The sequence below is a fragment of the Cryptomeria japonica genome, chromosome 2 (assembly GCF_030272615.1).
Source record: "Cryptomeria japonica chromosome 2, Sugi_1.0, whole genome shotgun sequence".
Classification (NCBI taxonomy): domain Eukaryota; kingdom Viridiplantae; phylum Streptophyta; class Pinopsida; order Cupressales; family Cupressaceae; genus Cryptomeria; species Cryptomeria japonica.
Window position 1 is genome coordinate 502,174,252 of NC_081406.1, and position 26,847 is coordinate 502,201,098.

Here is a 26,847-nt window from a genome sequence, read left to right on the forward strand (position 1 = left end):
CGCCGCCACGTCTGTTGTCCCGGTATCCTCCAGATGATGCCGTTGTGTTAGTATGTTGGCCGGTACCCGCTGGTGCGGATGTTGTGGCCTGCTTCGTGAACAACACCTGGTTCATTTGCGTACTTCGGGTTTTCATGTTGTATGGGCACTCCTTGGTGGAGTGTCCCATCACTTGGCAAATCTTGCAGAATGCCTTCTTTTGGCAAGTACCCTTTGTGTGCCCTTCCTCTTTGCACTCAGTGCACCATATGTCCCCTTCGTTTCGACCAGTGCTTCTCATTATTTTGAATTCCTTTCTCATTCGCTCCATGTCTTTCTGGAGCACTTGCACCCGTTTGCCAGCCTCGTCGTCGCTGCTGCTTTCCTGTGAAGAGTCATCGTCCTCGGATGAGGATTTATTACTTTTCTTTTTCTTTGATGTTTTGTGTTCGCTCTCCAAGTCCATCGCCCTATTATAAGCGTCGTCATATGACGTGGGGGGTACAATTTTCATCTTCCTCCGTAGGGAGGATTTCAACCCTTCAATGAACCATCGTTTCTTCAATCCATCTGCGGGTTGGCTTTCCATTTTACGCAAGAGTTCTTTCAGCCTCCGACTGTATGCCCGTACTGTCTCCCTGGTACCTTGTTTGGTACTGTATATCTCCGTTACAATTTCATTGTCATCACGGAGCAACCGAAACTCCCCCGTGAATTCCTTCTGTAGATTAGCCCACGTGGCCACTTTTTGCTTGTCCACATCGGAGTACCAATCTATGGCAACTCGTCATAACGTGGCTGGGAACTGCTGTACCCAGTCATCTTGGTCTGTTACTCCGTTGGCGGACCAAATGGTTTCACATGTAGGATAGTGTCGTAAGGGGTCTTCCTTGCCCTCCCCTGTGAACTTTGGCAATTTTTGTTTACTCGCCATCCCACCGTTGGGTCTCGCTCCTCTAATTCCTTGTGTGCTTGTACCTGGCGATCCTCCGCCTCCTGCAACTGAACCTCCACTCGTGGGTCCTCCGGAAAAAGTTGCTGACACCGAACCAAACAAATTGCCTCCCGTACGGTACCCTTGTGCTCCCTCGGCACCTTCGGTCGTACCGTCACCTTCCATTGTCTCCCTCCGGTTGTCCTCTAAAATGGACAAATTCTCTAGCAAGTCTCTGGTAGCGTCGATCAGGTTTAGACTTCGCCTTGTTTGTTCCACCAACTCTTCGCGGCTTCTTACCCTACGGTGGTATTCTGGCGAACTGTAGAGTTCTCCTTCGGCACCCCCTGTGACTCCTTCTGGCAGGCCTACAACAGTGTAGACAGTGCAGTTCTCTTCGCCTATCTCTGCCTCCGCAACCTCCGTGACACCTCCTGGGTTCCCTTCGGGCAACCCCTCGACCGGTCGTCCCTCAGCAAGCTGCCTTAGCCTACGCCTTCGTTCTATCTGTTGTCTGAGATTCAACGCGGTTTGTGCCACTTCCCATTCGTCACTCTGTATCTTTTTATTTTTGTCCTTATTTAGTCTATTGGGCATAAGTCACTTCCATACACAACAACCACAGGCCATGTACACAAAAAAACTTTTATTATTTTTATTTTTATTTTGCCTTTCGGCCACAATTTATATCAGCAGTGTGTCGGGATTATTACAAGGTTCAATTTCCTCCTGGCCTGGCGCCATCTCGTTCCATTTCCCGTCAGCTGTTCTCTTCGTAGCATTGCAGGATTTGTTGTCGTCGCTCTTCCTGGGCATTCTCCTCCAGGCGGGCCTGTTGTGCGAGCGATGCCTGTGCAAGCAACTGGAGGAGGTGGTTCATCAACCGGTTTACTGTCGGGCTAACCTCCAGCGCTGTCCACACGACACTTGGTGGGATTTCTGCCTCCGCCGCTTCTTGTCGAACGTATGTTTGAATGGCTACCTGGAGCAAAATTGAAAATTCTCACGTTGCCGTGTCTTCTCCTGTGTAAAGTTCTGTCCGCGCGTCGTCGGCGTAATCAGATTTGTAACATTTAATCATGCCCTAGTTTATTAATCAGATTTGTAATTTAGTAAACTATAATCAAGTAAATTCAAGAATGAAACAAGGAACCAAGAGACAAACACAAATACCCTGGGAAAACCTCCAAGGAGGAAAAACCCAGCATTAAAGACCCACAGGTCAGATTATGTATTCACTCTTATTGCACAAATACAATACTTAGCTTGCTTTTCTGAATCTGATCTTTATATATCAGATCTGCCCTTTTTGCATGCTTCAAGACTGCACCAAAATGCCCTATATCCTCTTGAATAAGTTCGCCCAATCCTTGGACAAATTCGCACAACCTTCTTTGGTGATTTCACACCTCTTGTTTGCAGAGCTAATTCGCTGATTTCATGGATAACTGAATTGTATTTGCATTTGCAATTTAACCTTTATTTATATGAGTCCTTAGCGTTTATTAAATCCAAGTCGGCCTCCCTCTTTTGGCGCCAATTTATTTATTGTGGCGTGGAGTATTTAGGGTGGCGTGGAGGTATAGGGCTGGGCTCAACTTGGGGGCACGTTACCCCTTTAGGATAGGACCCAGTCCTATATGGGTTCGGATGTTGCCTTAAGGCAATCCGAACCCATTTTTACCTAGTTACAAACAACAAAACGATGTAGAATAACTGGCATTATATTGACCTTTATCTTGAATATCATAGTGACTTGCAACTGTTGGTAGATTCACTATTTTTCTTATTGCAACTATTCTTCCTTCAGCATGGAGTGTAAACCTTCCAAGTTATGGAACGTCAGAGAACTTTTCAACACAAATTGAAGCATTGACTTGGAACATAGCACACCACAACTGAACCACAAGCTCCAATTTTAAAGCAAGCACGTGTTGGCAAAAGTTTTTTTCGTCTGCTTGTATATTGTATTTGTTCAAACATTCCAAACTCTTCCCTATGCACACCATAACCCATAGCGTTTCAAATTCTGTAGTTTTCAGGCCTGAAACATGTTTTGCAATTTTGAAGTTCGAGAAAGGATTCCAATTTGCATATTCCTCTATGTAATTTAGGGTTTAAGTCCCATTTTGCAATCTCATTCATGTGAAAGATGCTAAATCTTTTCAACAAATACATCCTGTGCAATCCTTGCAACATTACATTTCATGAGATGACATCTCTTTGAGGAATACTGTCAAACCTCTCACATGCTTTGTGTATGCTACTACATGCTGGGAGAAACAATTTGTTTGCGCTTCCACATTTTGCATTTTAAAACCCCAAGAACTGCAATTCCTCTCACAAATGGTCATGGGAGATTTGCCCTTTTTAAAAAACCCAAAAGCAAGGTTAGGATTTGGAGAGGTTAGGATTCAAAAAATTTCCTGATTTAGAAAGGTTATCTTTTGAAGGTTATTAATGTGATAGCAAAGGTTAAATTTGAGAGAAAAGTACACATTTGAACCATTTCCTTCCAAAAAGGTTAGAATTTAAGGAAAAAGAATGCATTTGAACCATGTTTTCTACTCTTTCCTTTTTGAAAGGTTAAAATTTGATTAAAAGATGCACGAATGAAGTTCCATTTCTAACCTTAAAGGCTGCAAGAGAAAAATAGGGATAACTTTTGACTAGTTTAACCTTTTGCCTCAAAATTTTGCTTGGATGACAAGGATATAGTTACAAGCAAAGCCTAGAGAAAGAATTAAATTTCGAGTTAATAAAATTCCCAATTTAACAGTTTCCGAGATTTGGTTGATTAAAGTCGAAATTTTAAAATCTCCCAACTTGGGAAGTGGGTTAATGCGAAATTTGGGAATTCTGTTCGCAATAGCATCGGGAACATTCCTTCAAACCAGATTCTCTCAATGCTTCATAGTTTAAGTCTTAATTGTTTTCACATTTTACATCAATACATATGGTCAGTTTGGAGCACAATTGGAATAATACATAAGGTGATTTGCACATCGGGCACTTGAGATTGAACTTGACATCATCAACCCGCACTGACCAATTGGGCTTGGGTGTTCATGATGAATTTGAGGGCTTGCAAATATGGGATATATGTCAATCAATTCACCAAAAGACTAAAAAATGAAGGTATTTGACCAAAACCACGCAGTGACCAATCCTAAAAACTCTTAAGAAACACACATTTGACCAGCCTGAAAATGGATTTAAAATTTTAATACAAAAGTTTGAATTTTGGCTAGTTGAAAATGGGAGCAACACCATCTTATTTGAAATATGATTAGGCTGTTAGTTTAGAAAGTTGTTCAAGTTTGTTTATTGACTGAAGGCAATGATACATGTTATTCAGGAAGTATGATTTGATGAATTTATTAAAATGTAAATTCATTTGGAGAACTCAGGGTAAGCAACCGATTTGATAAGGAAAATATCAGAAGGTTCTATACGAATTTGTATTTTTTGACCTATATGATTTTGTTTTTTTTGACCTATGAAATTGTATTCACTTATTTATTTCGTTTCTATATTCTTAAAGAACTACAGTATTAATTGGGCACAAATTCTAGTACATTCTTTCAAAATAACTGTTTCATTAGGGAAATCCAGTGATTTAGTCATTGCAAAATGCAAAGCTTAATTTCCAAGTACTTTTAACTTTATCATGTCATCAAACTTTGTATGTTGACTAGTTTGCATATTATTATAGATTTTATTTTGAAATTACATTGCCCTTGATTGTGCTATTTATCAGGAGGAAGCAGTATTGGATGTCCAGGCAATGCAGGTGCTGCAGGGACCAAGTTTGATACGGTCCTTCGAAGTCTAATTGTTAGCAATGACAATAGGTCAACACTTACAGGCACACCTCTGCTGGATTTTCCCGCCTACCCTCTCTGGACAAATTTTTATGTTGAAAGTCATGCAAAAGTTGTTGTCCCTTTATATTGGGGTAGGGTCCAGGTTAGTAAACTATTCTTTGATTTCTGATTATTTGTTTGCAGCATTATGATTCTTTTTAAAGCATTTCCTTTATCTACCATTGTAGTTTTAAATCTTATCTTTTTGATGCTCTTAGCTTGTAGCTTGTAGTCGTTTCTCTCTTTTAGTATTGGAGCCTATTAAGCTCCCACATTCTATTGTTGATTGATGTAATTTTGACTTCCAATGACTTGGTAATTTGTGGACATTCATCTATTTTTATTTTTCTTTCTTAAATGTTTGAGGTTGTGTTTTCTTTGGCCTTCAGTTTAATCCAGTTTTAGTCATGTTTTCGTGATGGAAGAAGCTGATGGTGTGACTGAAATGGCAGTTTAATGATTTCATTTAACTAGTCTTTCACTCTATTTTTATTTGATGAAAGCAAGTCTTGAAAATTTAATGGAATGAAATACACTCTTCTTGACTGTATATTGAAAGTACAACTAATTGAAAATATTAGCTTGCATCGGACAGCGAGAACTGTTTGAAAGTAAGAATAATAATGCATGCTAGAGAGGAGTTAGCTGGTCTATTCTCCAATAGATAACCAATGACAAAATGAATTTATTCTTAAAAAGTACACACATTTCGAACTATATGCTTTTTTTCGAGATTGTGATTTGCATTGAAGCATTTTAGTCATTAAAGCTTGTGATTTGCATTGTAAGCTGCAGTTGCTACTTTCATTGGGAGAGCTAGTGTAGCCACTTGAATTATATAATCTAGATGCCATTTATGAGGGTGGTTTTCTTGTGACAATTAAGTAGTCATTTGACTTTAGATTTGGTTGTTGACAACTTTAAAACAAAACTTGTCAGAATGTATCTTTCTTTGAATTTTAAGAAAAAGTTTCCTTTTTAAGAGTGAAGGATGATATTCCCTAATATGAAAAATTAAAATAAACCTAGAACTGGCATGATTTCTTGAGTGTGCAATACAAACTTTAAGTAAAACCTTACAATTTAGTGAATGCTCACTCCTTCCAGTTCAAAGGAAAAAAAAAGAAAGCGTGAGTACAACAAAAAGATGAGATTGGTTTTAAAACTTAAACACAAGATAATATGAATCAAATAAGGAAATTTGCATACAAAGGTACAAAACCCCAGTTAATAACTATTGCAATACAAAACCTACAATAAGTATGAAGCAATATTAAACTCATAAAATCTCAGTTGCATAAGAAAGTTTTGAACAACAATTTTGGCAGCAAGTAGGCATATCAATCACTATTGAAAATTTAAGTCCCAATAGTACTAATTTATGTGTTTGTTTACTGTGTTACACCTAGCTTTTGGATGGGGATGGTAGGGAATAGGGAAGCATTTCTGGTATGGATTTTTTGGGAGGCTATTTATTAGGGGACAACCATTAAAAAAGTATGTAAATTTTTAAAAATATAAGAAACTTCAAATATTATATGATCACATTGATAAGGCATTCATCATATACATTATAGAACCTTAATACATAAGTTTAGAACTGAATTGAGATTTTGCATGAGTAGACACAAATTAACATAATTTTTTACTATCGTTGTCAATGTGTATATATATTAACTCATACTAATAATTGGCATCTGTACATATTAAATTGAACATGCTTACCATTTGGAATAGTCAAATGCTTATTCCTTATTATTCCAGTTTATATAAATACATATAAGGTTGAATGTGTTTACCACTCGCAATAGTCAAATATTCATTCATTCATTTAAATGTTTGCATAATTAATATGCTAGTTTGATTGGATGTTTTCTGTCTTTGCAGTCATCTTATTTCTGACTTAACCTAGACTTGGGGCAAAATTTAATTCGAAAATACACTAGAACTAGAAAATGTTTTGTCCATTGTATTGGCCTAACAAGTGCATTTTAATTGTTGTACTAAAATTTACTAATCAATGGTACATTGAAATAGTAGTCCCCTTTAGGTTGCTTATAATTCTCTTTGGTCGAAGCAAATAATTTTCTCATTGAAACCAAGATTTACTTGAATCAATAATTGTAATAGGCTGATTGACAATCATTGGTTTAAAAAATTCCTTATAAAGAAATTGTTGGTATGGCTTGTGGTTGCCAAATACAGGGGCAAAGATGTTGAAACTTGATAACAAAGTTTTGTAAAATTTGGGAATTATTTTAGTGTTATAAGGAAGTGTCATCTATATCATGAGCTACTGGTAAGATGAATTATTGTTTTATCCTTGGTTAAAATGTCATGTCCCCTTTCTAAAAATAGTAAGCCAGCTGTCCCAAATGGCAAATTAGGACTTATCGATAGATTGGAAAATAATATTAATGTTGGTGATATGGTTTGAACAAAGATATTTATTTATCACCAAAAATAAATAAATTAAATAATCTTTTGAATTTGTGGTATGGGAAATGAGAAAGTTTCTTTTTGGCATGTTTTGTGGCTCTTTGGAAGCTTAGAGCAAGTTTTGACAATTGGCAGTTTGAATGGAAAGTGGAAGAGATTGAAGGACACTTTGCAACAATAGTTTCTATTCTTGGCATTTTGGTGCCCAAACTTGCATTTGAATATGGTTTTGATTAATATGTGATTATTTTCTCCATTTCCATTCATTCTTCTTTTGCTATTTGTTCTTAAGATGTTAAGCTTTGCTTTTCTTTAGAGGCTGATAAACCTGTGGAGGAGGAGGCTCAAGAATGGGAGTTTGAGAGTATCTAGGTGAGCTAAGGACAGGAATTCGAGGGTCATCAAGGTGTAATCTCATTCAAGGTTTGCCATCGTGTGGAATGATTCTAGATTTCATAGTTTTCTCGAACAAGTTGTAAGGTTTTCACAATAGTTTCGCAAGATAGTTGTGGGTTTGCGTGTGAAGAAGAGGAAGGAGGGAAAACTTTTGTTAAAGTCCCAGGTATTGCCTATCTTCTTTCTTTTATTATTATTATTATTATTATTTTCCCACTTCAATGAGATCACACATCTCATAATATATATGCAAGAGGTGCCCTTTCACCAAGGGACACCATACTTTATTATAATATTAAATAATTAAATATTAATGACTATATATTAATATAATATTAATTTATTATTATATTATTAATAATTATAAGTATAATTATATTATCACAATTAATAATATAATAATTCTAATATAATTATATTATAACATAATAGAATTATATTATCTTACAAATAATATAATAATTATATTATCAATATAATTATTATTGATATAATCACAAGCTTTGTGTTATTTATGTAGGCCTGTGGATTTTGACCACAACTACAATAAAATCAACACTCCCTCTTAGCTAGGGAGGAATCCTACTATCCTTCAATAAGGAATAACACCTTATAGTAAACACAATAGCTCCATTTATTGTGTGAGAGAAATATATCACCTCACCGTGATATTAGAGGTTATGGCATATCCACGGATATCATGTCACATGATATCCACCATAACCACATAATGTAATATCCACCATTATGGCTTGTCCACAAATATCACGTCTCATGATATCCACCATTATGGCATTTAAGGATATTACTTCATGGCATGTCCACAGATATTACGTCACATAATATCCACCATGAATATCTCTTTATGTAATATCAACCATCATGGCTTATCCACAAATATCACGTCATGATATCCATCATGATGGTATGGTCAATCAATATTGCAAGATCGTCACCTTACAATAATGATAAAAAATACAAGTGTTCATCATTGTGAGATCGTCACCTCTCAATAATGTTCACAGGGGCTCAACAAGCACTGAACCAATGAAGTCATGGAGTCACATGCATGACATCCATCATGAACCATATTAGAGGGTGGAGATAAGGAATTTCACCTCAAGTCTCTCTCAAAGAGAAATGTATTATCAAATCACAGAAGATCACTAATGTTGAGCCTCCCTCTCAATTAGAGCTTCATTATCCATATCTCCAAGCTTGTCTCGAAGGTTTGCATCACCCTTGGTGAATCCCAAGCCCACCAAGTATCCACCCATCCAGGGATATCACATGGAACTCTATCTCGTGAATCATAGATTCCTCTAACTGCTACAATTTCCTGATCACTAGAGAAACCATCTCGACATAGTCTACAACCTCTAAATCAAAATGACCAAGATCCTCAGAAGTCAACAGAAGTAGATCCTCAGAAGTCAATTGAGGCAGATCCTCTAGCTGCTCCCTCTGTCACGGAAGCATACACTGCTTTACCAAAAGTGTTAAGTGGTTCCATCCAATGTGAAACTCGCAATAGATATAAACACGATGACCAACTCCAACCAAATGCCTCATCACAAGGAGAACTCATGGCACATAGGAATGAAGCTCGACTTAGCAAATGAACATCGTTCAACAAGGAGTTGCACCAAGATAGATAGAGCACATGCCATTGGAAAACTCTGGTCACAGAGGAAACCTTTATCATGCTCCATGCCACAACAACATAACGTACCATGATGGTTCTTCAAAACATATGACCAAAAGAAAAACATATTTCCAGCTGACTATAGAAATGATGCTCACAGAGTTTCCCTAATTGCAGAGATGTCCACATACTAACTACTCACAACAATCATAGTCCACGAAAGAATGAATAAGCTCCCACATGATGTGTTTAGGATGGCTCTTCAACTCCAATATCAATACAATAAAGAAAACTCAATTCCATCGAACAAGGATGCACTATAATTGGAACAGTTTCAAACAAGGGTTTGTGCTTTGACTTGGAGTCTTGTGATACTAATGGAATTGCCATGGATGAATGTAATGTCCTCACATGGGGTTTCCATTAATTTAGACACTACAATAATCCTTTGTGAGGAGTCTTGATTGCAATCCACCCAAATCCAACTATATTTTTGTGGAAGACACATATCACCCATCCACTCTTTCTCCAGATTGAAGCGCCTCACAATATCGGCAATGGCATTCACATCTTCACTTTTAGTTCCATTATTGGGTAGCCTCCTATATTGGTAGATATCCAAGGCATTGATAATTGCACCTATGCTCGATCGATTGGTAGGATCGAGAGAAAATTGGACATTTTCCAAGCTATTAGCTTTGATGGGTCCATACTTGATGATAGTTGAATCGAGGTAGTCATCTAATGTAATAGTAGACTGGTATGAATACCCATTGATACTTATATTGAACTCCCGTATTGCATTAACGTCAAGTTCTTCTACTTCAGCAAAGCACATCACAAAATAGTATTCATCAATTTCTGGAACGCTCCAATTCCATCTAATATTTCCCAAGCTCTTGTTGCTGCCCACCACATATTTCTCTTTCATGCAAGAACATGACCCAAACATGCTCATGGTCTATCCCAATTTGGCCTTATCTACTGCCTCAGAGCCTTCTAGATGTTGTGTCTTTGCACAACACTGGTATCTCCTGTGAATGTTCTACTCTATTATTCCCATATGCCACTCTCCCATCACGAACTGGTACATAGAGCTGCCTCATATTACGTGAGAAACCATTTTGAAGTAGCCCATTCTTTGATCCTTGGGGGTTCCTGTTTCTTGAACTGACACCAGGGCTTTATTTTGTCTGAAAAGTATTTCCTTTATCATCGTTATTCTTCATATTTTGGGTAATTAACATTTAGCATGGTATATCGGTGATCACTGATGATTATCGGGTTAACTATGTATTCCGATTCACATCGGATGCGTTCCCAGCAATAAACAAATAATTATCGAGTTGCTTTCGGGTGGCAAAGTATGCACCGCTTGGGATATATAACCTTTAGTTAGTGATCGGTGTCAATTAACTTAGACACCGATTCCCATCAGTTAATATGCCACGCCAACACCATCGTAAATACCGTTTGGCATATAAACTATGTTACGTGAACCCCGATTAGTATCGGGCTGGTAATAAATTAAACACTGGTTGATAACATATATCAAAGGGTGCGATCAAGTAGTGTCTTGATCGGTCATGTCCATAAGACATGACCGGTCAAGGCACTGCTTGATCCTCCCCTCTTGCATATATATATCATTTGATATATGTGAAGAGGATATTGAAATCGAAAAATACTCCTCTCACCTGTCAAACAAAGAAGATAGTCAGATTTATAATAGAGATAGAAAATTACATAGATATAGAGAATACAATTAAGAATACATCTTGCATATTGAATTGTAAATTGAACATCATTTACAAAGACAACGGTGTTTGAGAGATACGATTCAAGTAATTATTTTTCATCGAATATAGTAAAAGAGTGCATACAACAACGATCAAGTTATGAAAGAATTTGCACTATGGGCTGCGTTGATTTCCTCTGTGACAGTAACAGTATCAGGCATAAATTATTATAAAGGCGGTGATCATAATTGCTAAAGCTGCAATCAATATTTGATATGAGTAATTGCTTATGAGACGGGATAATAAATTTGAGTTTACTAATTAAACAAAACAATTATTTATGTGGTCGACTTCTTATGAAAGCGCTCCATTAAAATCAAATATTATTAAGGAAATATATGCAGTGACTTTAACAGTAATCCAAAGTCTATCATTTCACATACAATCGACTCGGTTATGAGACAAGTCAGACTTTAGTTATGATTAAGCAATGATATGATTGGGGTGTTAAAACAAGGTTCAATTCAGATTGATGGATAGTGAATAGAGTAACTAAGATGGTGACTATTGAAATATATTTCGATCGCAGTGATTATCATGAAAGTGAAGTCATTGAAGCGGTTCTACTACACAACATTTACATTTCAAAGGACCAATTAAAGTGTAAGAAGTCTACAACGATTCAATATAGAAGACTACGACTCAGACTAAACTAATAGAGCGATTTATTATTGTGGTCATCTGAATGCAGTGATTAAAGACAAATATGTGACTAACAACAGTCGACTAAGATTGTTAAAGGTTTAAATCATTAAAGACATTGCAGAAATGCAATTGATGATCAAAGAAGAAATTATCAATAATTATTACATTACCGATTCCTTCAAAAATAAAAAACAAACATATGCTTTGAATATATTAACATGATTATCGATATTGATCGACTAAGTAGATTTGATATATAAAAGAGGAATGATTATCAGATGAAAATAGCTTGAAGTTGTCTTGATGGTTTATCGATAGGATAAATGATTGAATGACAGACTTCATTTATCTCTTATTCAATCATTTATCTTACCGAAGCTATCATGCATTAACACTCCCTCTTAACTAGGTAAGATAAATGAGAGCAGTGCATCAAGCATTACAATTCAAATGATAGTTAGCATTCTTTACACAATCTAACTTTTTAGGAAATCATATCACCTAATCACATGATATGAAGTATCACCTAAACACGTGATACAAAGTGTCTAATCACATCGATCTTGTGATGACAGGATATCACCTTAGCATGTGATATCAGTATTGCCTAAGCACGCAATACTTAAGGATAATCATATGAGAAAATATTCAATTCTCATGTTTATCCAAGTTGTGGTAGGTGCACTAACATCTCATATAAATGTTTTACCACAACACAATCATGGCTCATCCATGACACACCAGAGATCCAACATGATAACTGGTTTGGACATTATAAGATTGTCACCTTATAATGTCTCCATACAAGTGTTCATTATCTTGAGAGATCGTCACCTCTTAGATATGAACCCAGGGGATAAAAATCTAAAATGTCCTATGATGACAAAGAGGTTGTTGGTTGAAAATTTTGTACACTTGGGAAATATACAAAATTGTGGTTTCAACCACAGCACACGAGTAAAAACTCTCCTAATTAAGGGAAGGTTCCCCCTATCTAACTACAACTTTGGAAATAAAATAGGATGGGACAACAATCTTTCTTTTTTTTTCAAGAAAGACAATATCCTTTTCTCTTAACAGAAAAGGATAGCGATTGAATATGAACAACAGTAACCACTTTCAAGTAAAATGAGAGAAAGGAAATGAAGTTTCCTGAAAGCGCAAAGACTTCCGTCACTTCCTTCGGAACGGGACAGCAATATCAAGCTCAAAGACTTGATTAGGTGAAGTCCTATCTACCTTTTGCTATACTAAAATTTACAACGAATAAAAGATAACAGCTCAAAGACTGGAATAATCTATTCTTTCAACACAAAGACAAAAACTAATGCAAGCTCAAAGACTTGCTGCTATTTCTTATCAAACAGTAATTTTTCCTCAAGAATTGACACAAGCTCAAAGACTTGCTGCTCCTTCTAGAGATTTTCCTATTTTATTTAATCTTCTCTACTTGCAGCACAAAGACTTCAAATCAGATTAGACTAAGCTCCTTTAGAAACACTTTGCATGGAAGAAATAAAAAGATTCAAACTCAAACATGTAGCTCAAAGACTCAAAACTTGAGTAATCCTTCTTTATTATTCTTCAAAAACTTTCAATTCACATACATAAGCTCAAAGACTTCTTGCTCTAAATTTGGCAGAGTTTTTGCTTGCTTTCCCAAAAGATAAAAATTACAATAGACCCCTCAAATATTTATAGAAGAGGAGCCTTGAGAAAAAGGTGGGAGGATCCCAACTAACTTGAGAGATTCTCTCAACCACCAAGACTTATTCAATAACTAACTAAGACTTAATTAACTAACTAAGAGTTATTCCAACTAACTAAGACTTATTCCAACTACAGTTCTAATCGGACACAACTTGTAGTTGCCTTACATGTAATTACAAAAGTGCAAGTAATCTGTAACTTGCATTTTACAAAAAAAAACAAAACTTTTACATGTAACTTGTCAAAACAAAATTACAACTAAATATTACAAAAGAGGGAAAATTCAACTAAGTGTTGAAAAACACTTAAGTTGAAGTAGGTGAAGACACAAATCCTTGAAATTTTTGGATGCTCGTTTGTAGTTCCTCTGGATTCGGTTCATGGGTGTTCTTGACAACAACCATGGCCTTCACAATAGTGTCATGACATCGGAGGAGTGCAGAATTGTTTTTATCGAGAATAGACTGGATTTCATGCAGAAAGGCTTGGTGTTTCATCAACGCCTGAATTGAAGCGGCCATGAATTGTTCGCTCCTCCATTCATTATGAATCCTCATTTGTAAATCAGCAAGAACTTCTTCTTTTGGAATCAGGTCTCCATCCTGACTTACTATGTTGCAAGAGGCCCTTTCACAATGTGAGACAATATCTCGGAAAACTTCACCCCAGAATCTCTTTGCATCACCGATCTCCTCAATGAGGGATTTAAGAACAAGGGTCTTGTTTTCCGGGAGTTCTTCAAATTCCAAGTACATGATCCTAGAAGAGATGATGGCATGCTCCTGTAGAACACTCAGCTGTTGTTGGGGTATGGTACGCTAGATTGTCAAACTTCCTTCAACACTTTCCAAATTCTTTTTGAAAGTATTAGAAGTCTCATCCAGTTTCTCCTCAATGGCTTCCAACTTAGACATTATTTGAAAAATGTCTTTCATTACCTGTGCACATAGATCATGAAGCTGATCAACCCAGAAATCCAGTGCTTGTATCTTCTGAGCAGCCCTATCCACTCCACGAATTGATTCTTGGGAACCAGAAGAACCTATGGAGTTACTCCCTTCAGCAGCATGTTTTGTGATTTTATGAACGACTGCCATAAGTTGTTGGTCTTTCTCTTCTAGCTTGTCTTTCTTTGCTATAAGCTCATCACACCTTTGCACCAGCGAAGCAACAAAAAATTGAGCATCATGTTTAATGACCTCATGCGTCTGTTTTCCCAACTCTATCCTTGTAACCTTATAATCGGCAGCGGACATTTCTTCAAGTGGCTTATTCGCAATAGGTTCCACAATTTCAGCTACCTTTATCTTGTTGCTGTCAACAGTTACTCTGGAGATACTCTTGGCCTTCTTAGCAACTTTGGATCTGGATTGTTTCAGTTGCTGGTAATCAAAGGCATCAGATGAGATTTCTTGCTTCTTCCTTTTCGGGGTAAAAGAACTAAGCCATGGAGGCAAAGTCATCAACTCCCCTCCAGTAGTAGCCGTAGGCAAAGGAGAAGCAGTTTCTGTTTGAATCACCGTGGTCATCCTGGGAGGAATATCTGTTTGGACAGCGACCACGGTTTGCTCAGTTACCAATGGGCATGAAGCTTGCCTCTTGAATTCTTCAAAACCAGAAGTGGAAGTATCAATTTTTGATAACTGGATGCAAGTAGGAATATCCTCAGGAACTTCCAACACACTCTTGTTGAGGATCAGGAGATGGCTCGTATGCTGAAATGGGAATAGCATTCTGAGGAGACTCATCCGCAAGCAAATCAGGAGGAGAAAGAGGCGTCTCAATGGAAACTGGAGTAATGATCTCATGAGGCGAGTCTGAAACTGGAGACTTAGGAGCATCATCAGATTGCTGCCCCTTTTCTGGATTATCTAGATCGATCACCTAAACATGGAATCGTGATTTTTCCTTCCCTCGAACTGTCGTCTCCTTAGGAGGAAGCACTACTACACGACTGACTCGCAACTTGATCCTTGTGCCCGAAGATGAAGCACCCTCCTTGTTGTCAAACTGAATCTGAGACTTCCGTCCAAGAGGCCTCGTAGAATCATCTTCTTTACCAACCTTGATTTTTATAAGTCTAACAGCATTACTTTTTAGCCATGCATTGGTGTTGGCCAAGATAGGCTGAAATCTGTCAACGATGGATATGCACTCTTTGTGCGACCATTGGATCAAAGGAGGTGGAGCTTCCTCAACCCTCCGTGAAATGTATTCAGGATCAAGTATGTGCCCATCATCAATCATCCCTTGTGGGATATTCACCAAGTTCAAATCAACAATTTGCTCAACAGTGAGCTTGGAGTAATCCATCTTCAGAACTTCGGCTTCCGTGCAGAGATCTACCCAGATGTCTTCAATGCGATGTACATGCACAAAGGATTTCTTGATCTTCTCCTTCATACCCCTATAATCAAAATCAGCTCTAGGTTTAAACCTTTTGAGCTTGATTTCCTGCAATTTAGTCTCCATGGCTTTAGCCTTCATAGATGTGACAAGGGAATACCAGTCAATTTTCAATGGGTTTGTGGTAGAGATGCCCATTCCAACCTTGTGCTTAGCAGACTGAAAAGTGTGAACAACCATGATTTGTCTTCCCAACTCCATAAGAATGATCTTATCAGTTGGGTATCTGGGAAGCATATATGGCTGACCACCATAGCATCCGATCTTCATATAGGTGAAGGTGGGAAACTGCAGAAACAAACATCCATACTCGCACACCTTATCCCATGCCTCATCTGATTCTCTCTTGTTCCTGAGATTTCTATCAAACTGACACATGAAATACCCGAAGAATGCATCTTGGACTCTTCTGAAATGCAGTTTGCTGGGTTTCAATGGCAACTGGTCATAATACTCCCAAACTGGTATAAGTGAGCGATCACCCTTGGTAGAAAGACCTGGAAATTGTTTGAGTGATGCTGCCATATATACCAAATATGAATTCATGAAGAAGGTCATGGTGGTAGGAACTGCTGCAAGTTGTTCGCACAAGGCATCGCTGATGACTTCTCCCTATGAAATGTGATGAGACTGCCTTATGAACATGATGAATTGGTACATCCATGACTCAAAGACATTGGAATGCTCAAGGCCCATCATCCTGCTGAGGAGGGTTATGGTGTCTCCTATCTCCCATTTGAAATCGCAGCGGTACAACTTTGCCCACCTTGAGAAGGAAGCTCGTGGCTCTTGGATCCACCTATTGATGTGTCGCTTGCAATCTTTTTCCCTCTTCACATAATACTCCGCGGCACTTTCTTTGGAGATTTCCATATAAACAAGTGCAAGAGGTATTCTGAAGACCTTCTCGATCGTATTTGCATCAAGATGGATTATAGCTTAGCCATCATCATTTTTGATGACTCTTGACTCTTTGTCAAAATGATGGGCGCAGGCAAGAACGAACTCAGGTTCTAGGGCAGCCACCGGGAAAGAAGATGCATGATGGATATGGCTGTCCAACAACCGCTGCAAGTTATTATCCTGTGGATCTTCTACCCTCTTGACGAATTCTGACATATCAACGTGCCCTATCTCCGTGTCTCTGATGCGATCCAAAGGAGAAGAAACCTGGGAAGGTGATACCTCATTCTGATATTTGTCATATTTATATTTCATCTTCTTTGGAGCTGGAGATGCCGGCAAATCTAACATTGATTGTGAACCTGGAATGCTGTGATGAAGACTTAAAAGAGTTAAGACAACATCATAGTCAGCTGCAAATATCATTCTTCCTTCTCCAAATGGGTAAACCTTCGATTTTAGAACTCCACGATTTTGTGAGAGGAAGAGGGGAAATATATGGGAAAATCTTGACTTTGACCAATTTCAGATCTTGGGGAAATTTTCGCAAGTATACAAGTTGGAAAGAACATACATGCAATCGGGGTTTTAAAACCCGAATGCAAGTACACTTGTAAAATTGCAAATGGAGAAATGGATGGAAAATGAGAATTTGACTTGCAGAAAATTACGAAGATGGAAAGTACGGATATGGGAAACATGAATAGATAGAAATGGGAAAATCCGGGAAAGTCATTTTCATGAAAATGGGAAGAACTCTTCAACATGTAATCCGGTTTTTAAAACCTGAATTTGAAAGCGAGAGATATTTCACACTTTTCAATTTAGAATTTTAACCAAAAATGGTTAAATCCAAAAATGGTTAAATTCCTTAACCGTAGGGGAAGAACAAGAATTTCCAGCGAACTTGTAATCGGGATTAAAAATCTCTAATACAAGTAAAGAGGGAATTTTGGGAAGAACAATGCAATTCGAAAATCGCATACCAAGGGGAAGATTTCTCTCACAAAAACCGATTTTTGGGGGAAGAACAACATATTTCCAACGAACTTGTAATCGGGATTAAAAATCCCGAATACAAGTAAAGAGGGAATTTTGGGAAGAACAATGCAATTCGAAAATCGCATACCAAGGGGAAGATTTCTCTCACGAAAACCGATTTTTGGGGGAGGAACAACATATTTCCAAAAAATGCAACTAAGAAAGAAAACTAAGAAAACAAGAAAATAATAAAATGAAGGAAAGGAAGGAAAGAGAACATACCTTTCTTCAAACTGAAAATGCTTCTCCAAAAATGCAACAATCTTTGGAATGAGGAGCAAAATCAATAAATAAGGACAAACCGAGATGCCAAACCCTAGTCATGTTTTGCAAAAAATGCCTTATATGAAAAAACGTGGCTGCAAATGAGAATGTCTTGGAAAAAGATTGAATCCTCCTTAACCCTCAACGCCTTGCCATGAAAGGCAAAAATGATACAATTCCTTGAGATTCGTGGCATCAAATGCTTCCAATATGCAGCCAAAGGAATCATGTGGAGAAGGAAAAAAACGTGGTATTCAATGCATTTTTGATGGATCATTAAATAGCTTAAATCTTATCCCAAACTCCATGCCTAGGTAGGAGAGTTCAAATCGATTTAGAAGAATGCAGCTTCATTAAGTTTTAATCCCCCAAAATGTGGCATTTTGGAAACACGTTTTTGTTGATTTGGAGCAAAAAACCAGTCAATACAACCCCCAAATGGCGTGACAAGTGGTTTCAAATGCATAGGAATAGGATAGAAACCAAAACACCTCTCCTTCCTTGAAGATCTCCACAAAAATCGATTGAAAACTTCAACATTTTGGTTCCAACTGAAAATCGGGTTTTTGGAGGAGAAGAACAAGTTCAAAATGCACAAACATGTTAAAATCGGGTTTTTTAGAACAAATGACAAGTTCTAATTTTATTTTTTCCTCATATTTAGTCAAAATCGGGATTTTTTAGACAAGTAGCAAGTTTAAAATTCACTTTTTCACTTACTAGGCCAAAATCGGGATTTTTTAGACAAATGACAAGTTTAAAATTGTCAAAAATGCACTTTATGCATAAAATCGGGTTTTTTGGAGAGAAATGCAAGTTTTAATTACTTGTAAAAGGGAAATAAAATCCCTACAACAAGTTAGAAATGCTTGCACATATGTAATGGGGATTTAAAATCTCTATTACATGTAAAAACCATTAAAGTAGGGGTTTTTAGACCAAACTGCAAGTTTACTTGTAATCTAGCCAAAAAATACCTATTTTAACTAAACAAGACCAAAAAACAATAAAAAAGATAAAAACAATAAAAGGGAAATTTAAAACAAATTACAAGTAACATCTTTTAAATAAAAGTGCACATGTAATAAGCCAAAAATTCCCCTACAAAGACCAAAACAATGAATATCATTAAAACTTGCAGTTTGAAGAAAATTCTCCACCTGCAGTCGGGGTTTTAAAACCCGAAATTGAAGTAAAGACATAGCAAATGAACCCAGAATTCGACGAAATTCGAAACGTAGCTCGAGGATGGACCGAGGATTAAGCCAGTCCAAGGATTAGTCAAAATTTTGTCTCGGGAAGCGTGCCATAGAGTAATTTTTTTCATTTTTTCACAAAAATTTCATGTAGTGGTCCTTCATTTTTGGAAACAAAAATGAGGACAACAGAGGTTTACACATTAAACATCTTATTGATATGTAAATATAGATTATAAAGCAAATTACCTTTCTATCATACTTAAACCTTTTATGAAGTGATCAACCTTCACTCTCGAAGAGGTTTGGTTAGAATATCTGCCGTTTGATCTCCTGTACAAACATATTCTAATTGAATCACATTTCTGTCTGCCATATCTCGCCCATAGTGGTATGGGATCTCAATATGCTTGGATCTGTCATGGAACACTAGATTAACTGAAAGTTATATGCAGCTCTGATTGTCACAATGTATAATAGTGGGTTTCATAGGTTCTCCAAACAACCCCACAAACAACTTCCTAGGCCATACTGCCTCTCAAGCAGCCATAGAAGCTGCAATGTATTTTGCCTCAGTGGAGCTTTGAGCTACAGAGGACTGCTTCCTGCTGATCCAAGATATCATGGCTGAACCTAGACTGAAGCAACACCCTGAAATGCTTTTTCTGTCAGTTACACATCCAGCCCAATCTGAATCTATAAATCCATGTAGGTTTATGTCAACTTTCTCATATTTGAGACCAAGGTTTAGATTACTTTGTAGGTATCTCATGATGTTTTTTACTGCAACCAGGTGTATCTCCTTAGGTTCACACATGAACTGACTTAAGGCATTAACTGCATAACAAATATCTGGCCTTGTATTCACTAGGTACATCAGGGACGCAATCATCTGTCTGTATTGAGTAGAGTCAGTGGGTTGTGACTCTGCTGCTTCTTCTTTAAGTTTATGTAAATTGGTTTCCATAGGAGAAGTCATGGGCCTACAGTTTAGCATTCCGAATCTCTTCAAAATATCCAAGGTATACTTTCCTTGGTTTAGTATAATGTTGTCAGAATTCTGCCATACTTCCAATCCTAGGAAGTAATGAAGGAGTCCTAAGTTCTTCATATCAAATTCTTTGGATAGATCTTTCTTGCATTGATCTATAAGATGATCATTTCCTGTGATTAATAAGTCATCAACATATAAAATCAACATTAGCATATCACCTTTATTTCTTTTGTAGTAGAGATTAGGATTTGCATCATTTTAGAGAAGCCTAGTCCTTAGAGATATGTGTCAATTCTTTCATACCAGGCCCTAGGAGCCTGTTTAAGCCCATAGAGAGCTTTCTTGAGTCTGCACACATGAGACTCTGCATTATAAATTTCAAACCAAAGTTCCCAGACTCGGACTTGGCTCTGACTCGGCAAGGCTGACTCGACTCGTGACTCGGCTCGGACTCGGCAATGACTCGGCAAAATAAGAAAACCCTTGAAATTTAGAGATTTTCAACGATTTAAAACTTGTTTCATACACCCATTATTGAATTAAGCTTAAAGACACTATAACATCATCAAATAGAAGCTAATTTTATCACATACATAAACATACATCCATCACATGCGTAGAAATGTAAATTGTAGCTGAAGGAATTAGAAAACATAGATATATAGAGTTATAAATGTTGTCCAATGTATAATATAAAATCCATGACTTCAAATGTTCCCAAACATATATCTAACTGTAAAGTGTAAACAAAAACAAGTCTATGGCTCTGGCTCTGGCTCAGCCTCGTCTATCTGCCTCGTAGAAAGGCGTCTAAGGTAGGTCCTGGATGACTGAGTAGCCATAGTCTCTGCTTGTGATGTGCCAGTCTGAGTAGCCATAGGTGTTGTGCCTGATCGTGCTCTATCCTCCACATCTGCCATAGCCACAACCTCAGCCTCTCTGTCTGCCTGGTCAACCCACTCAAGGTCCTCATCAGTGAAGACTGGATTAGTAGACTCAGTGAGCCAATCGGACTCGAGGTCGACATCCTCTAGAGTGATCGAATAGGAGTAAGAGTCCAAAATCTGTCTGGTCCTGAGACGGAGGTTGTAATGAACAAAGACTAGATCATTCAACCTCTCCACAGACAATCTAGTTCGCCTCTTCGAGTGGATGTGCTCGAACATGCTCCAGTTGCGCTCACATCCAGAAGCGCTGCACGGCTGGCTCAATATGCGGATGGCAATTTTTTGAAGGTTTGGGGTTGAAGGCCCAAACATTTGCCACCATCTATCTGAGATAAGGAAAAGAAAAAAACATTAGTCTCATTTCCAACTTTAAAGGTAGATTATAAAATGAAAAATTAAAATGCATGTCATAAACTTTAGAATTTTCTACCTGGCTGCAATTTTGTCCGACCCTCTTTGCACAATTGGCTGGCAAAGATTGCCCCCGATGCATTATTAAATGCATCCATCTCAAGAAGTGTAGCTGTGGTATCAGTGCCCATCCGTTGTACTACTGAATATAGCCCGCTAAGAACCTCCTCATCCGCTTTGAAATCAGCATGGAAATGAAATGATGGATTGAGGTAATAAGCTGCTGCATGGATGGGCCTATGAAGTTGGTTATGCCATCTTCTATCAATTATGTCCCAAATGGGCCTATACTTATCCTCAACTCCAGCATATATGGATCTAATGGCCTCCTTGGCCCTATCCATGCCCTCATATATGTAGCCCATAGCGGGCTTCTCCCCATCAACAACTCGTAGGAGAACTACTAGGGGCTCAGTGACCTGCAAATAATGTTAAACAAAAATAGTTAACTCACAAGTGTGCATGAAAATAAGAAAAATTGCAAAGTTGCACAATGCAAACAAAACAAAAATATGCATATAATATTATAAATTTATAAAACTACCTGCACGATCTCTGCACAAGGGATCCAAAAACCTGGCTCATGAAAAATGCAATCTACTACATCCATCCCTGCAGTGGTCGTAGCATAGGATGAGGAAGTCCACTCCTCACCAACAAACATGCGCCTCAAAGATGCCTTTGATTTTAACAAGGATTTCAATGTGAGGAAATTTGAGGCAAATCTCGTTATACCAGGACGAGCCAACTCCCTTTCCCCCGTGTATTGCCTCATAATGCTAAGGACCAATGCATGATTGTAAATAAATTTGCATATATTCTTGGCCCTTTCAACGCATTCTTTCACCCATCCAAGCTTACCTATATCCTCCAGCATGAGGTCAAGGCAATGGGCCGCACATGGAGACCAAAAGATTTTTGGGTGCCTCTCCATCAAAAGTTTTCCTGCAACAATTTTAAATTAGTTAAAGAATTAGATGTGATAAATATCAAGAAATTTTACCATTAATATTTAAAAGTTAAAAACTTAAAAGTTTAAAAGTTAAAAGTTAAAACTTAAAAGAAAACTTTTAAAGTTTACCTGCAGCAACATAACTTGCTGCATTATCTGTCACCACTTGCACCACATTTTCTTCCCCCACCTCATCTATAACTTCTTCAATAGCCTCACATAAGTATGCCGCATTTTTGACATGTGAGGAAGCATCAATGGACGTCAAAAACATGGTGGATCCTGAAAATAAAACAAATTAATTATCAATAAATTAGAATGTAAATTATTCAATTTCAATCACAATGCATACAGAGAAGTAAAATGATCAATCGCCTCCGCTGGAAACAAGAAAATTTAGGAGTGTTCTATTCCTCCTATCAGTCCAACCATCTGTCATGATGATGCAACCCTTCTGGCTCCAAGATTGGCGGTGGTCCTCTAGGTCAACTTTCATATCTTCCACCATTTCCAACAAGAGAGGGCCACTCAACTCAATATCACTAGGGGCTTCAAACCCCGGCCCACAAATGGTTACTGCATCAATCATGCCTTGCCAATAAGGAGACTTGTCACAAATTGAAATAGATTAAATAAGAAAAGTTCAATTTCAATTTCAACTTTCAAATTCAAACCATAAAATTTTAAATTTTAATTTAAAAGAATCAAATAAAAAAGTACCTGGCTGCAATAAATGGAATGTTGCAGAAGTACCAAAACTTGCAAATTGCTTTTCTTCTTGCATCATGGACCTCCTTGTTCCAAGACATGCTCTCAAGCGAGGGCTGAGCGCTAGGAGTAGTTCGTGGTACAAAAAAATTGTCTATCTTGGATTTTCGCACTCTAGGACCAAAAGTGTGACTAGGAGTAGGAATAGAAGTACTGGCACTAGTAGAAGCACTAGGACGAAAGAGAGGCATAGAAGAACCCTCTCCAACACAACCTATGGATGTAGCTGTGGATGCGGAGCCGGATGTGGATGTGGGTGGAGGGGAACCAATATGATATAACTCCTCTCTTTGTCTTTTTTTTGTTTGCTTATGTATTTCAAAGTTTTCTAATAGGACGTAACAAAAACGGACTGCTTCGGGAGTTGCCTTGTCACAAGGCTCAGTATCATGACCACGTATGTCAGCAATATGATATTTTAATCTATTTATCCCCCCATGGTTAATTTCCTTACAAAACATACACTTGGTTTGATTTCTTTGTCTACCAGGGAATTCTTCAGTGTATTTCCATGCCTCATCTTTTTGACCATGTTTCCTAGGTGGAGGATTAGGATGAGCCATTAGGAAAAAAAATTGTTTTCAAAACGTGAGGGCTGCTGCAATAAGACAATTTTACAAATCACTATTTGAGCATTGTGTTTGACAAAGTTTTAAATTTAAAATTTTAAACTAATTAAAAAAAATCAGCAAAGACTAATTTGTGCATTGTGTTTTTTCTTGAAAATTTTCAAATTTCAAAGAAAGAAATTAACAATTCAAAAAAATCAGCAAACCCTAGATTTTTTTTAGAAAAAATTATTAATACATGTATACAATTTTTTTTAAAAAAAAGGTCTAGGGTTTGCTATGCTATTGTTCTATTTATGTCATTGTGATTGAATCATTGAAGTATGCAAGCAGCAATATAGATTTGGAAAGCTGAAGTTAAAAAAAAAATAACAAAAAAATGAAAAAATCCATAAATATAGAAAAAAAACCAATATAATCAATAAAAATTAACACTTACCTCTTTCAAATTTGTTGACAAGTGTTTGAAATGAGCTCCTTGATGCTCTCAATGCAACTGTAGTGTTGCCCCAATGTGATTTGTGCAAGCTTTTCACCTCTTCCTCTCAGCTGGTTGCAAAACTATGGCTCTCTTTTTTCCTCTCTTCCTCTCTTTTTTCCTCTCTTCCACTCATAAAACTGAATGGCAATCCCTTTTAGGGTTATAACAAAGGCAAATGGCACAAAACATAATAAAAATGTGTTGTATTTTTTTTGTTTTTGCGTCCACTTTTTGCAAGCTGCGCCGGCCGGGTCACGACCCACGGACTCGGCGAGTCAGGGGGGTGACTTGCTGACTCGGCGAGTCAGGCGAGTCACACCCTGTGACTCGTCTGGGCCCGGGTCAGGGTCGCTGTGACCCGGCGGAGGTCACCCGGCCCGCTGACTCGCGTGACTCGCCGCGAGTCACGGAACTCTGCTTCAAACCCTTTAGGTTGCTCTAGGTAGACTTCTTCTGAGATCTCACCATTTAGAAATGCTGGTCTTAACATCCATCTGGTGTACCTTCCAACCCTTAGTTGCTGCAATGGCTAATACAACTCTTACTGATGTATATCTGGCAACAGGTGCAAAAGTTTCTTCATAATCTATGCCTTCCCTTTAAGAGAACCCTCTAGCTACAAATCTAGCTTTGTGTTTTTCAATACTATCGTCCGCAGCATGTTTGATCTTAAAAAGCCATTTAGATGAAACAACAGATTTCTTAGTTGGCCTAGGAACAATCTCCCAGACATCATTTTTCATAATAGACTGATACTCTTCAGACATAGCATATTTCCATACTTGATGTTCAAGAGCTTCTGATACATTGTTTGGTTCTGCTTTAGAGAGATCATTCATAAGAGCAACATAGCTAGTGAATTTGTTAGGCCTTTTGCTTTCCTTGAAGGAGCAACAAATTTCTGAGCTTCCGCTACAGTCTTGGTGGCCCATAGTGGTCTTTTCTTGAGGTTTTCTCTAGGTGGACTTTGAGTTTCACTTATAGTTTCCTCAGGATTCTCCCTCTGAAGCTCAGGAATAGGATCTCTATCTATGCTAGGGGTGGGGATATAGACTTCAGGGTCTAGAGAGCTTTGGGCTCTTTTGAATGCTAAGTCTTCTTCAAAGATCACATCCCTGCTTAGTTCAATATTCTTTTGACCAGGTATATAGATCCTGTAGGCTTTGGAGGTTTCAATATATTCTTGAGAGCTCTACGTCACTGCATTCTTCCCATACTCCAGCTAGGGATACTCCTTACCAGAATACTCAAGGAAGTGATGGAGATGAAGACCCTCCAAGGAGGAACAATCTTCAAAACACATGTGGTGATGAACCCCGACAAAAGAGGAAGAAATCCAGAGCAAAAGACATAGAAGAAAATTCTATTGCAAGTCAAGTAAAGCATCAAGTTCCAGTGGAAATTCTAGATGACACAAGATTTGATGATGGAATGCATTCCATATCTCCCTCAGTTCCTATTGAATCCCTACGACAAGAAGCACAACAAAATACTTTAGTCATGGATTCATCATTTCCAAGTAATCCAAGTCATCAAGTCGAAGAAATCAGAGAGGTGACAACAACACTGGTAGCAAGACAAGAAATCACCCAAGAGTCCACAGAAAATTCTTCTTTCCCTTGGTTAGAACAAAGTCTATTGAAGAAGAGGAAGGTAGAAAAGTTGGTGGTACCTGAATTTAGTAGCATATCTGATCTCTTTGGAAGAGCTGAAAAACCGAAGAAACTCAAAGTATCCTCAAGAATAAAGACTGATCCAAATTCAAGGAATATGTGTTTAGAGATTGCTCAACCCATATCTGAGAAAGATACAAATGAGGCCACCTCTGCGGACTTTGTTGTGACAGAGATTGATATGGGATCTTCTTCTCATGAGTCTGATATTCAGAACTTTAATGTGATGGCAGCCAGAATGGTGGAGAGAAGTGAAAAGGATAAGCAATCCAAGGATCAATTGAAACAACAAGTGCACACTTTGTCTTCTTACTTGAGATCCGTAGTTGATACCTCCACTATGCCACTAAGTGTAGATCGCCAGCCAATTATATTTACACCAGAAGGAGTAATTGAAAGGAATGTTATGGATAATCTTCAAAAATACCAAGCCTATGGAAAGGTAATTGAAAGTTGGGTGGAAAAGGTCAAAACTCTTGCGTGTGATTTCCTAGTCCAAGCAAAATCTATCCATGATGAGGCCGTAATAAAGAAAAATACTATTGAGAAAGACTTGAAGAATGTCAAGAAAGAGGAAATAGCTTGGAAGGAAATATTGAATGATTTCAAACAAATGATAGAAATTAGAATGGACACCCTTGCAACTGAGAAAATCCTGCCTAATAATGAAAAAGATTATCTAGAAATATGGATAGAAAGCATTAACTGGAAACTAGTGATCATAGATCAAGTTTCATCAGAGTTAGAAAAGCTCATGCTTTCATGTGATCAAGTGTGTACCAAACTCCAAGGACAACTCACTGCTCTTTTCCCAGATGTGACATTGATG

The 26,847-nt window shown here is 37.7% G+C and overlaps 1 protein-coding gene across 6 annotated transcripts in view; it reads left to right on the plus strand.

The window, feature by feature from the left end:
- Nucleotides 1–26,847, plus strand: part of LOC131078912 (uncharacterized) — a 273,049-nt gene that overhangs the window by 42,075 nt on the left and 204,127 nt on the right. For all 6 annotated transcript variants that reach the window (XM_058016747.2, XM_058016743.2, XM_058016749.2 and 3 more), the window contains exon 4: nt 4,674–4,882. In XM_058016747.2, the coding sequence (XP_057872730.1) occupies nt 4,674–4,882 (209 nt within the window). The remainder of the gene's footprint in view (nt 1–4,673; nt 4,883–26,847) is intronic.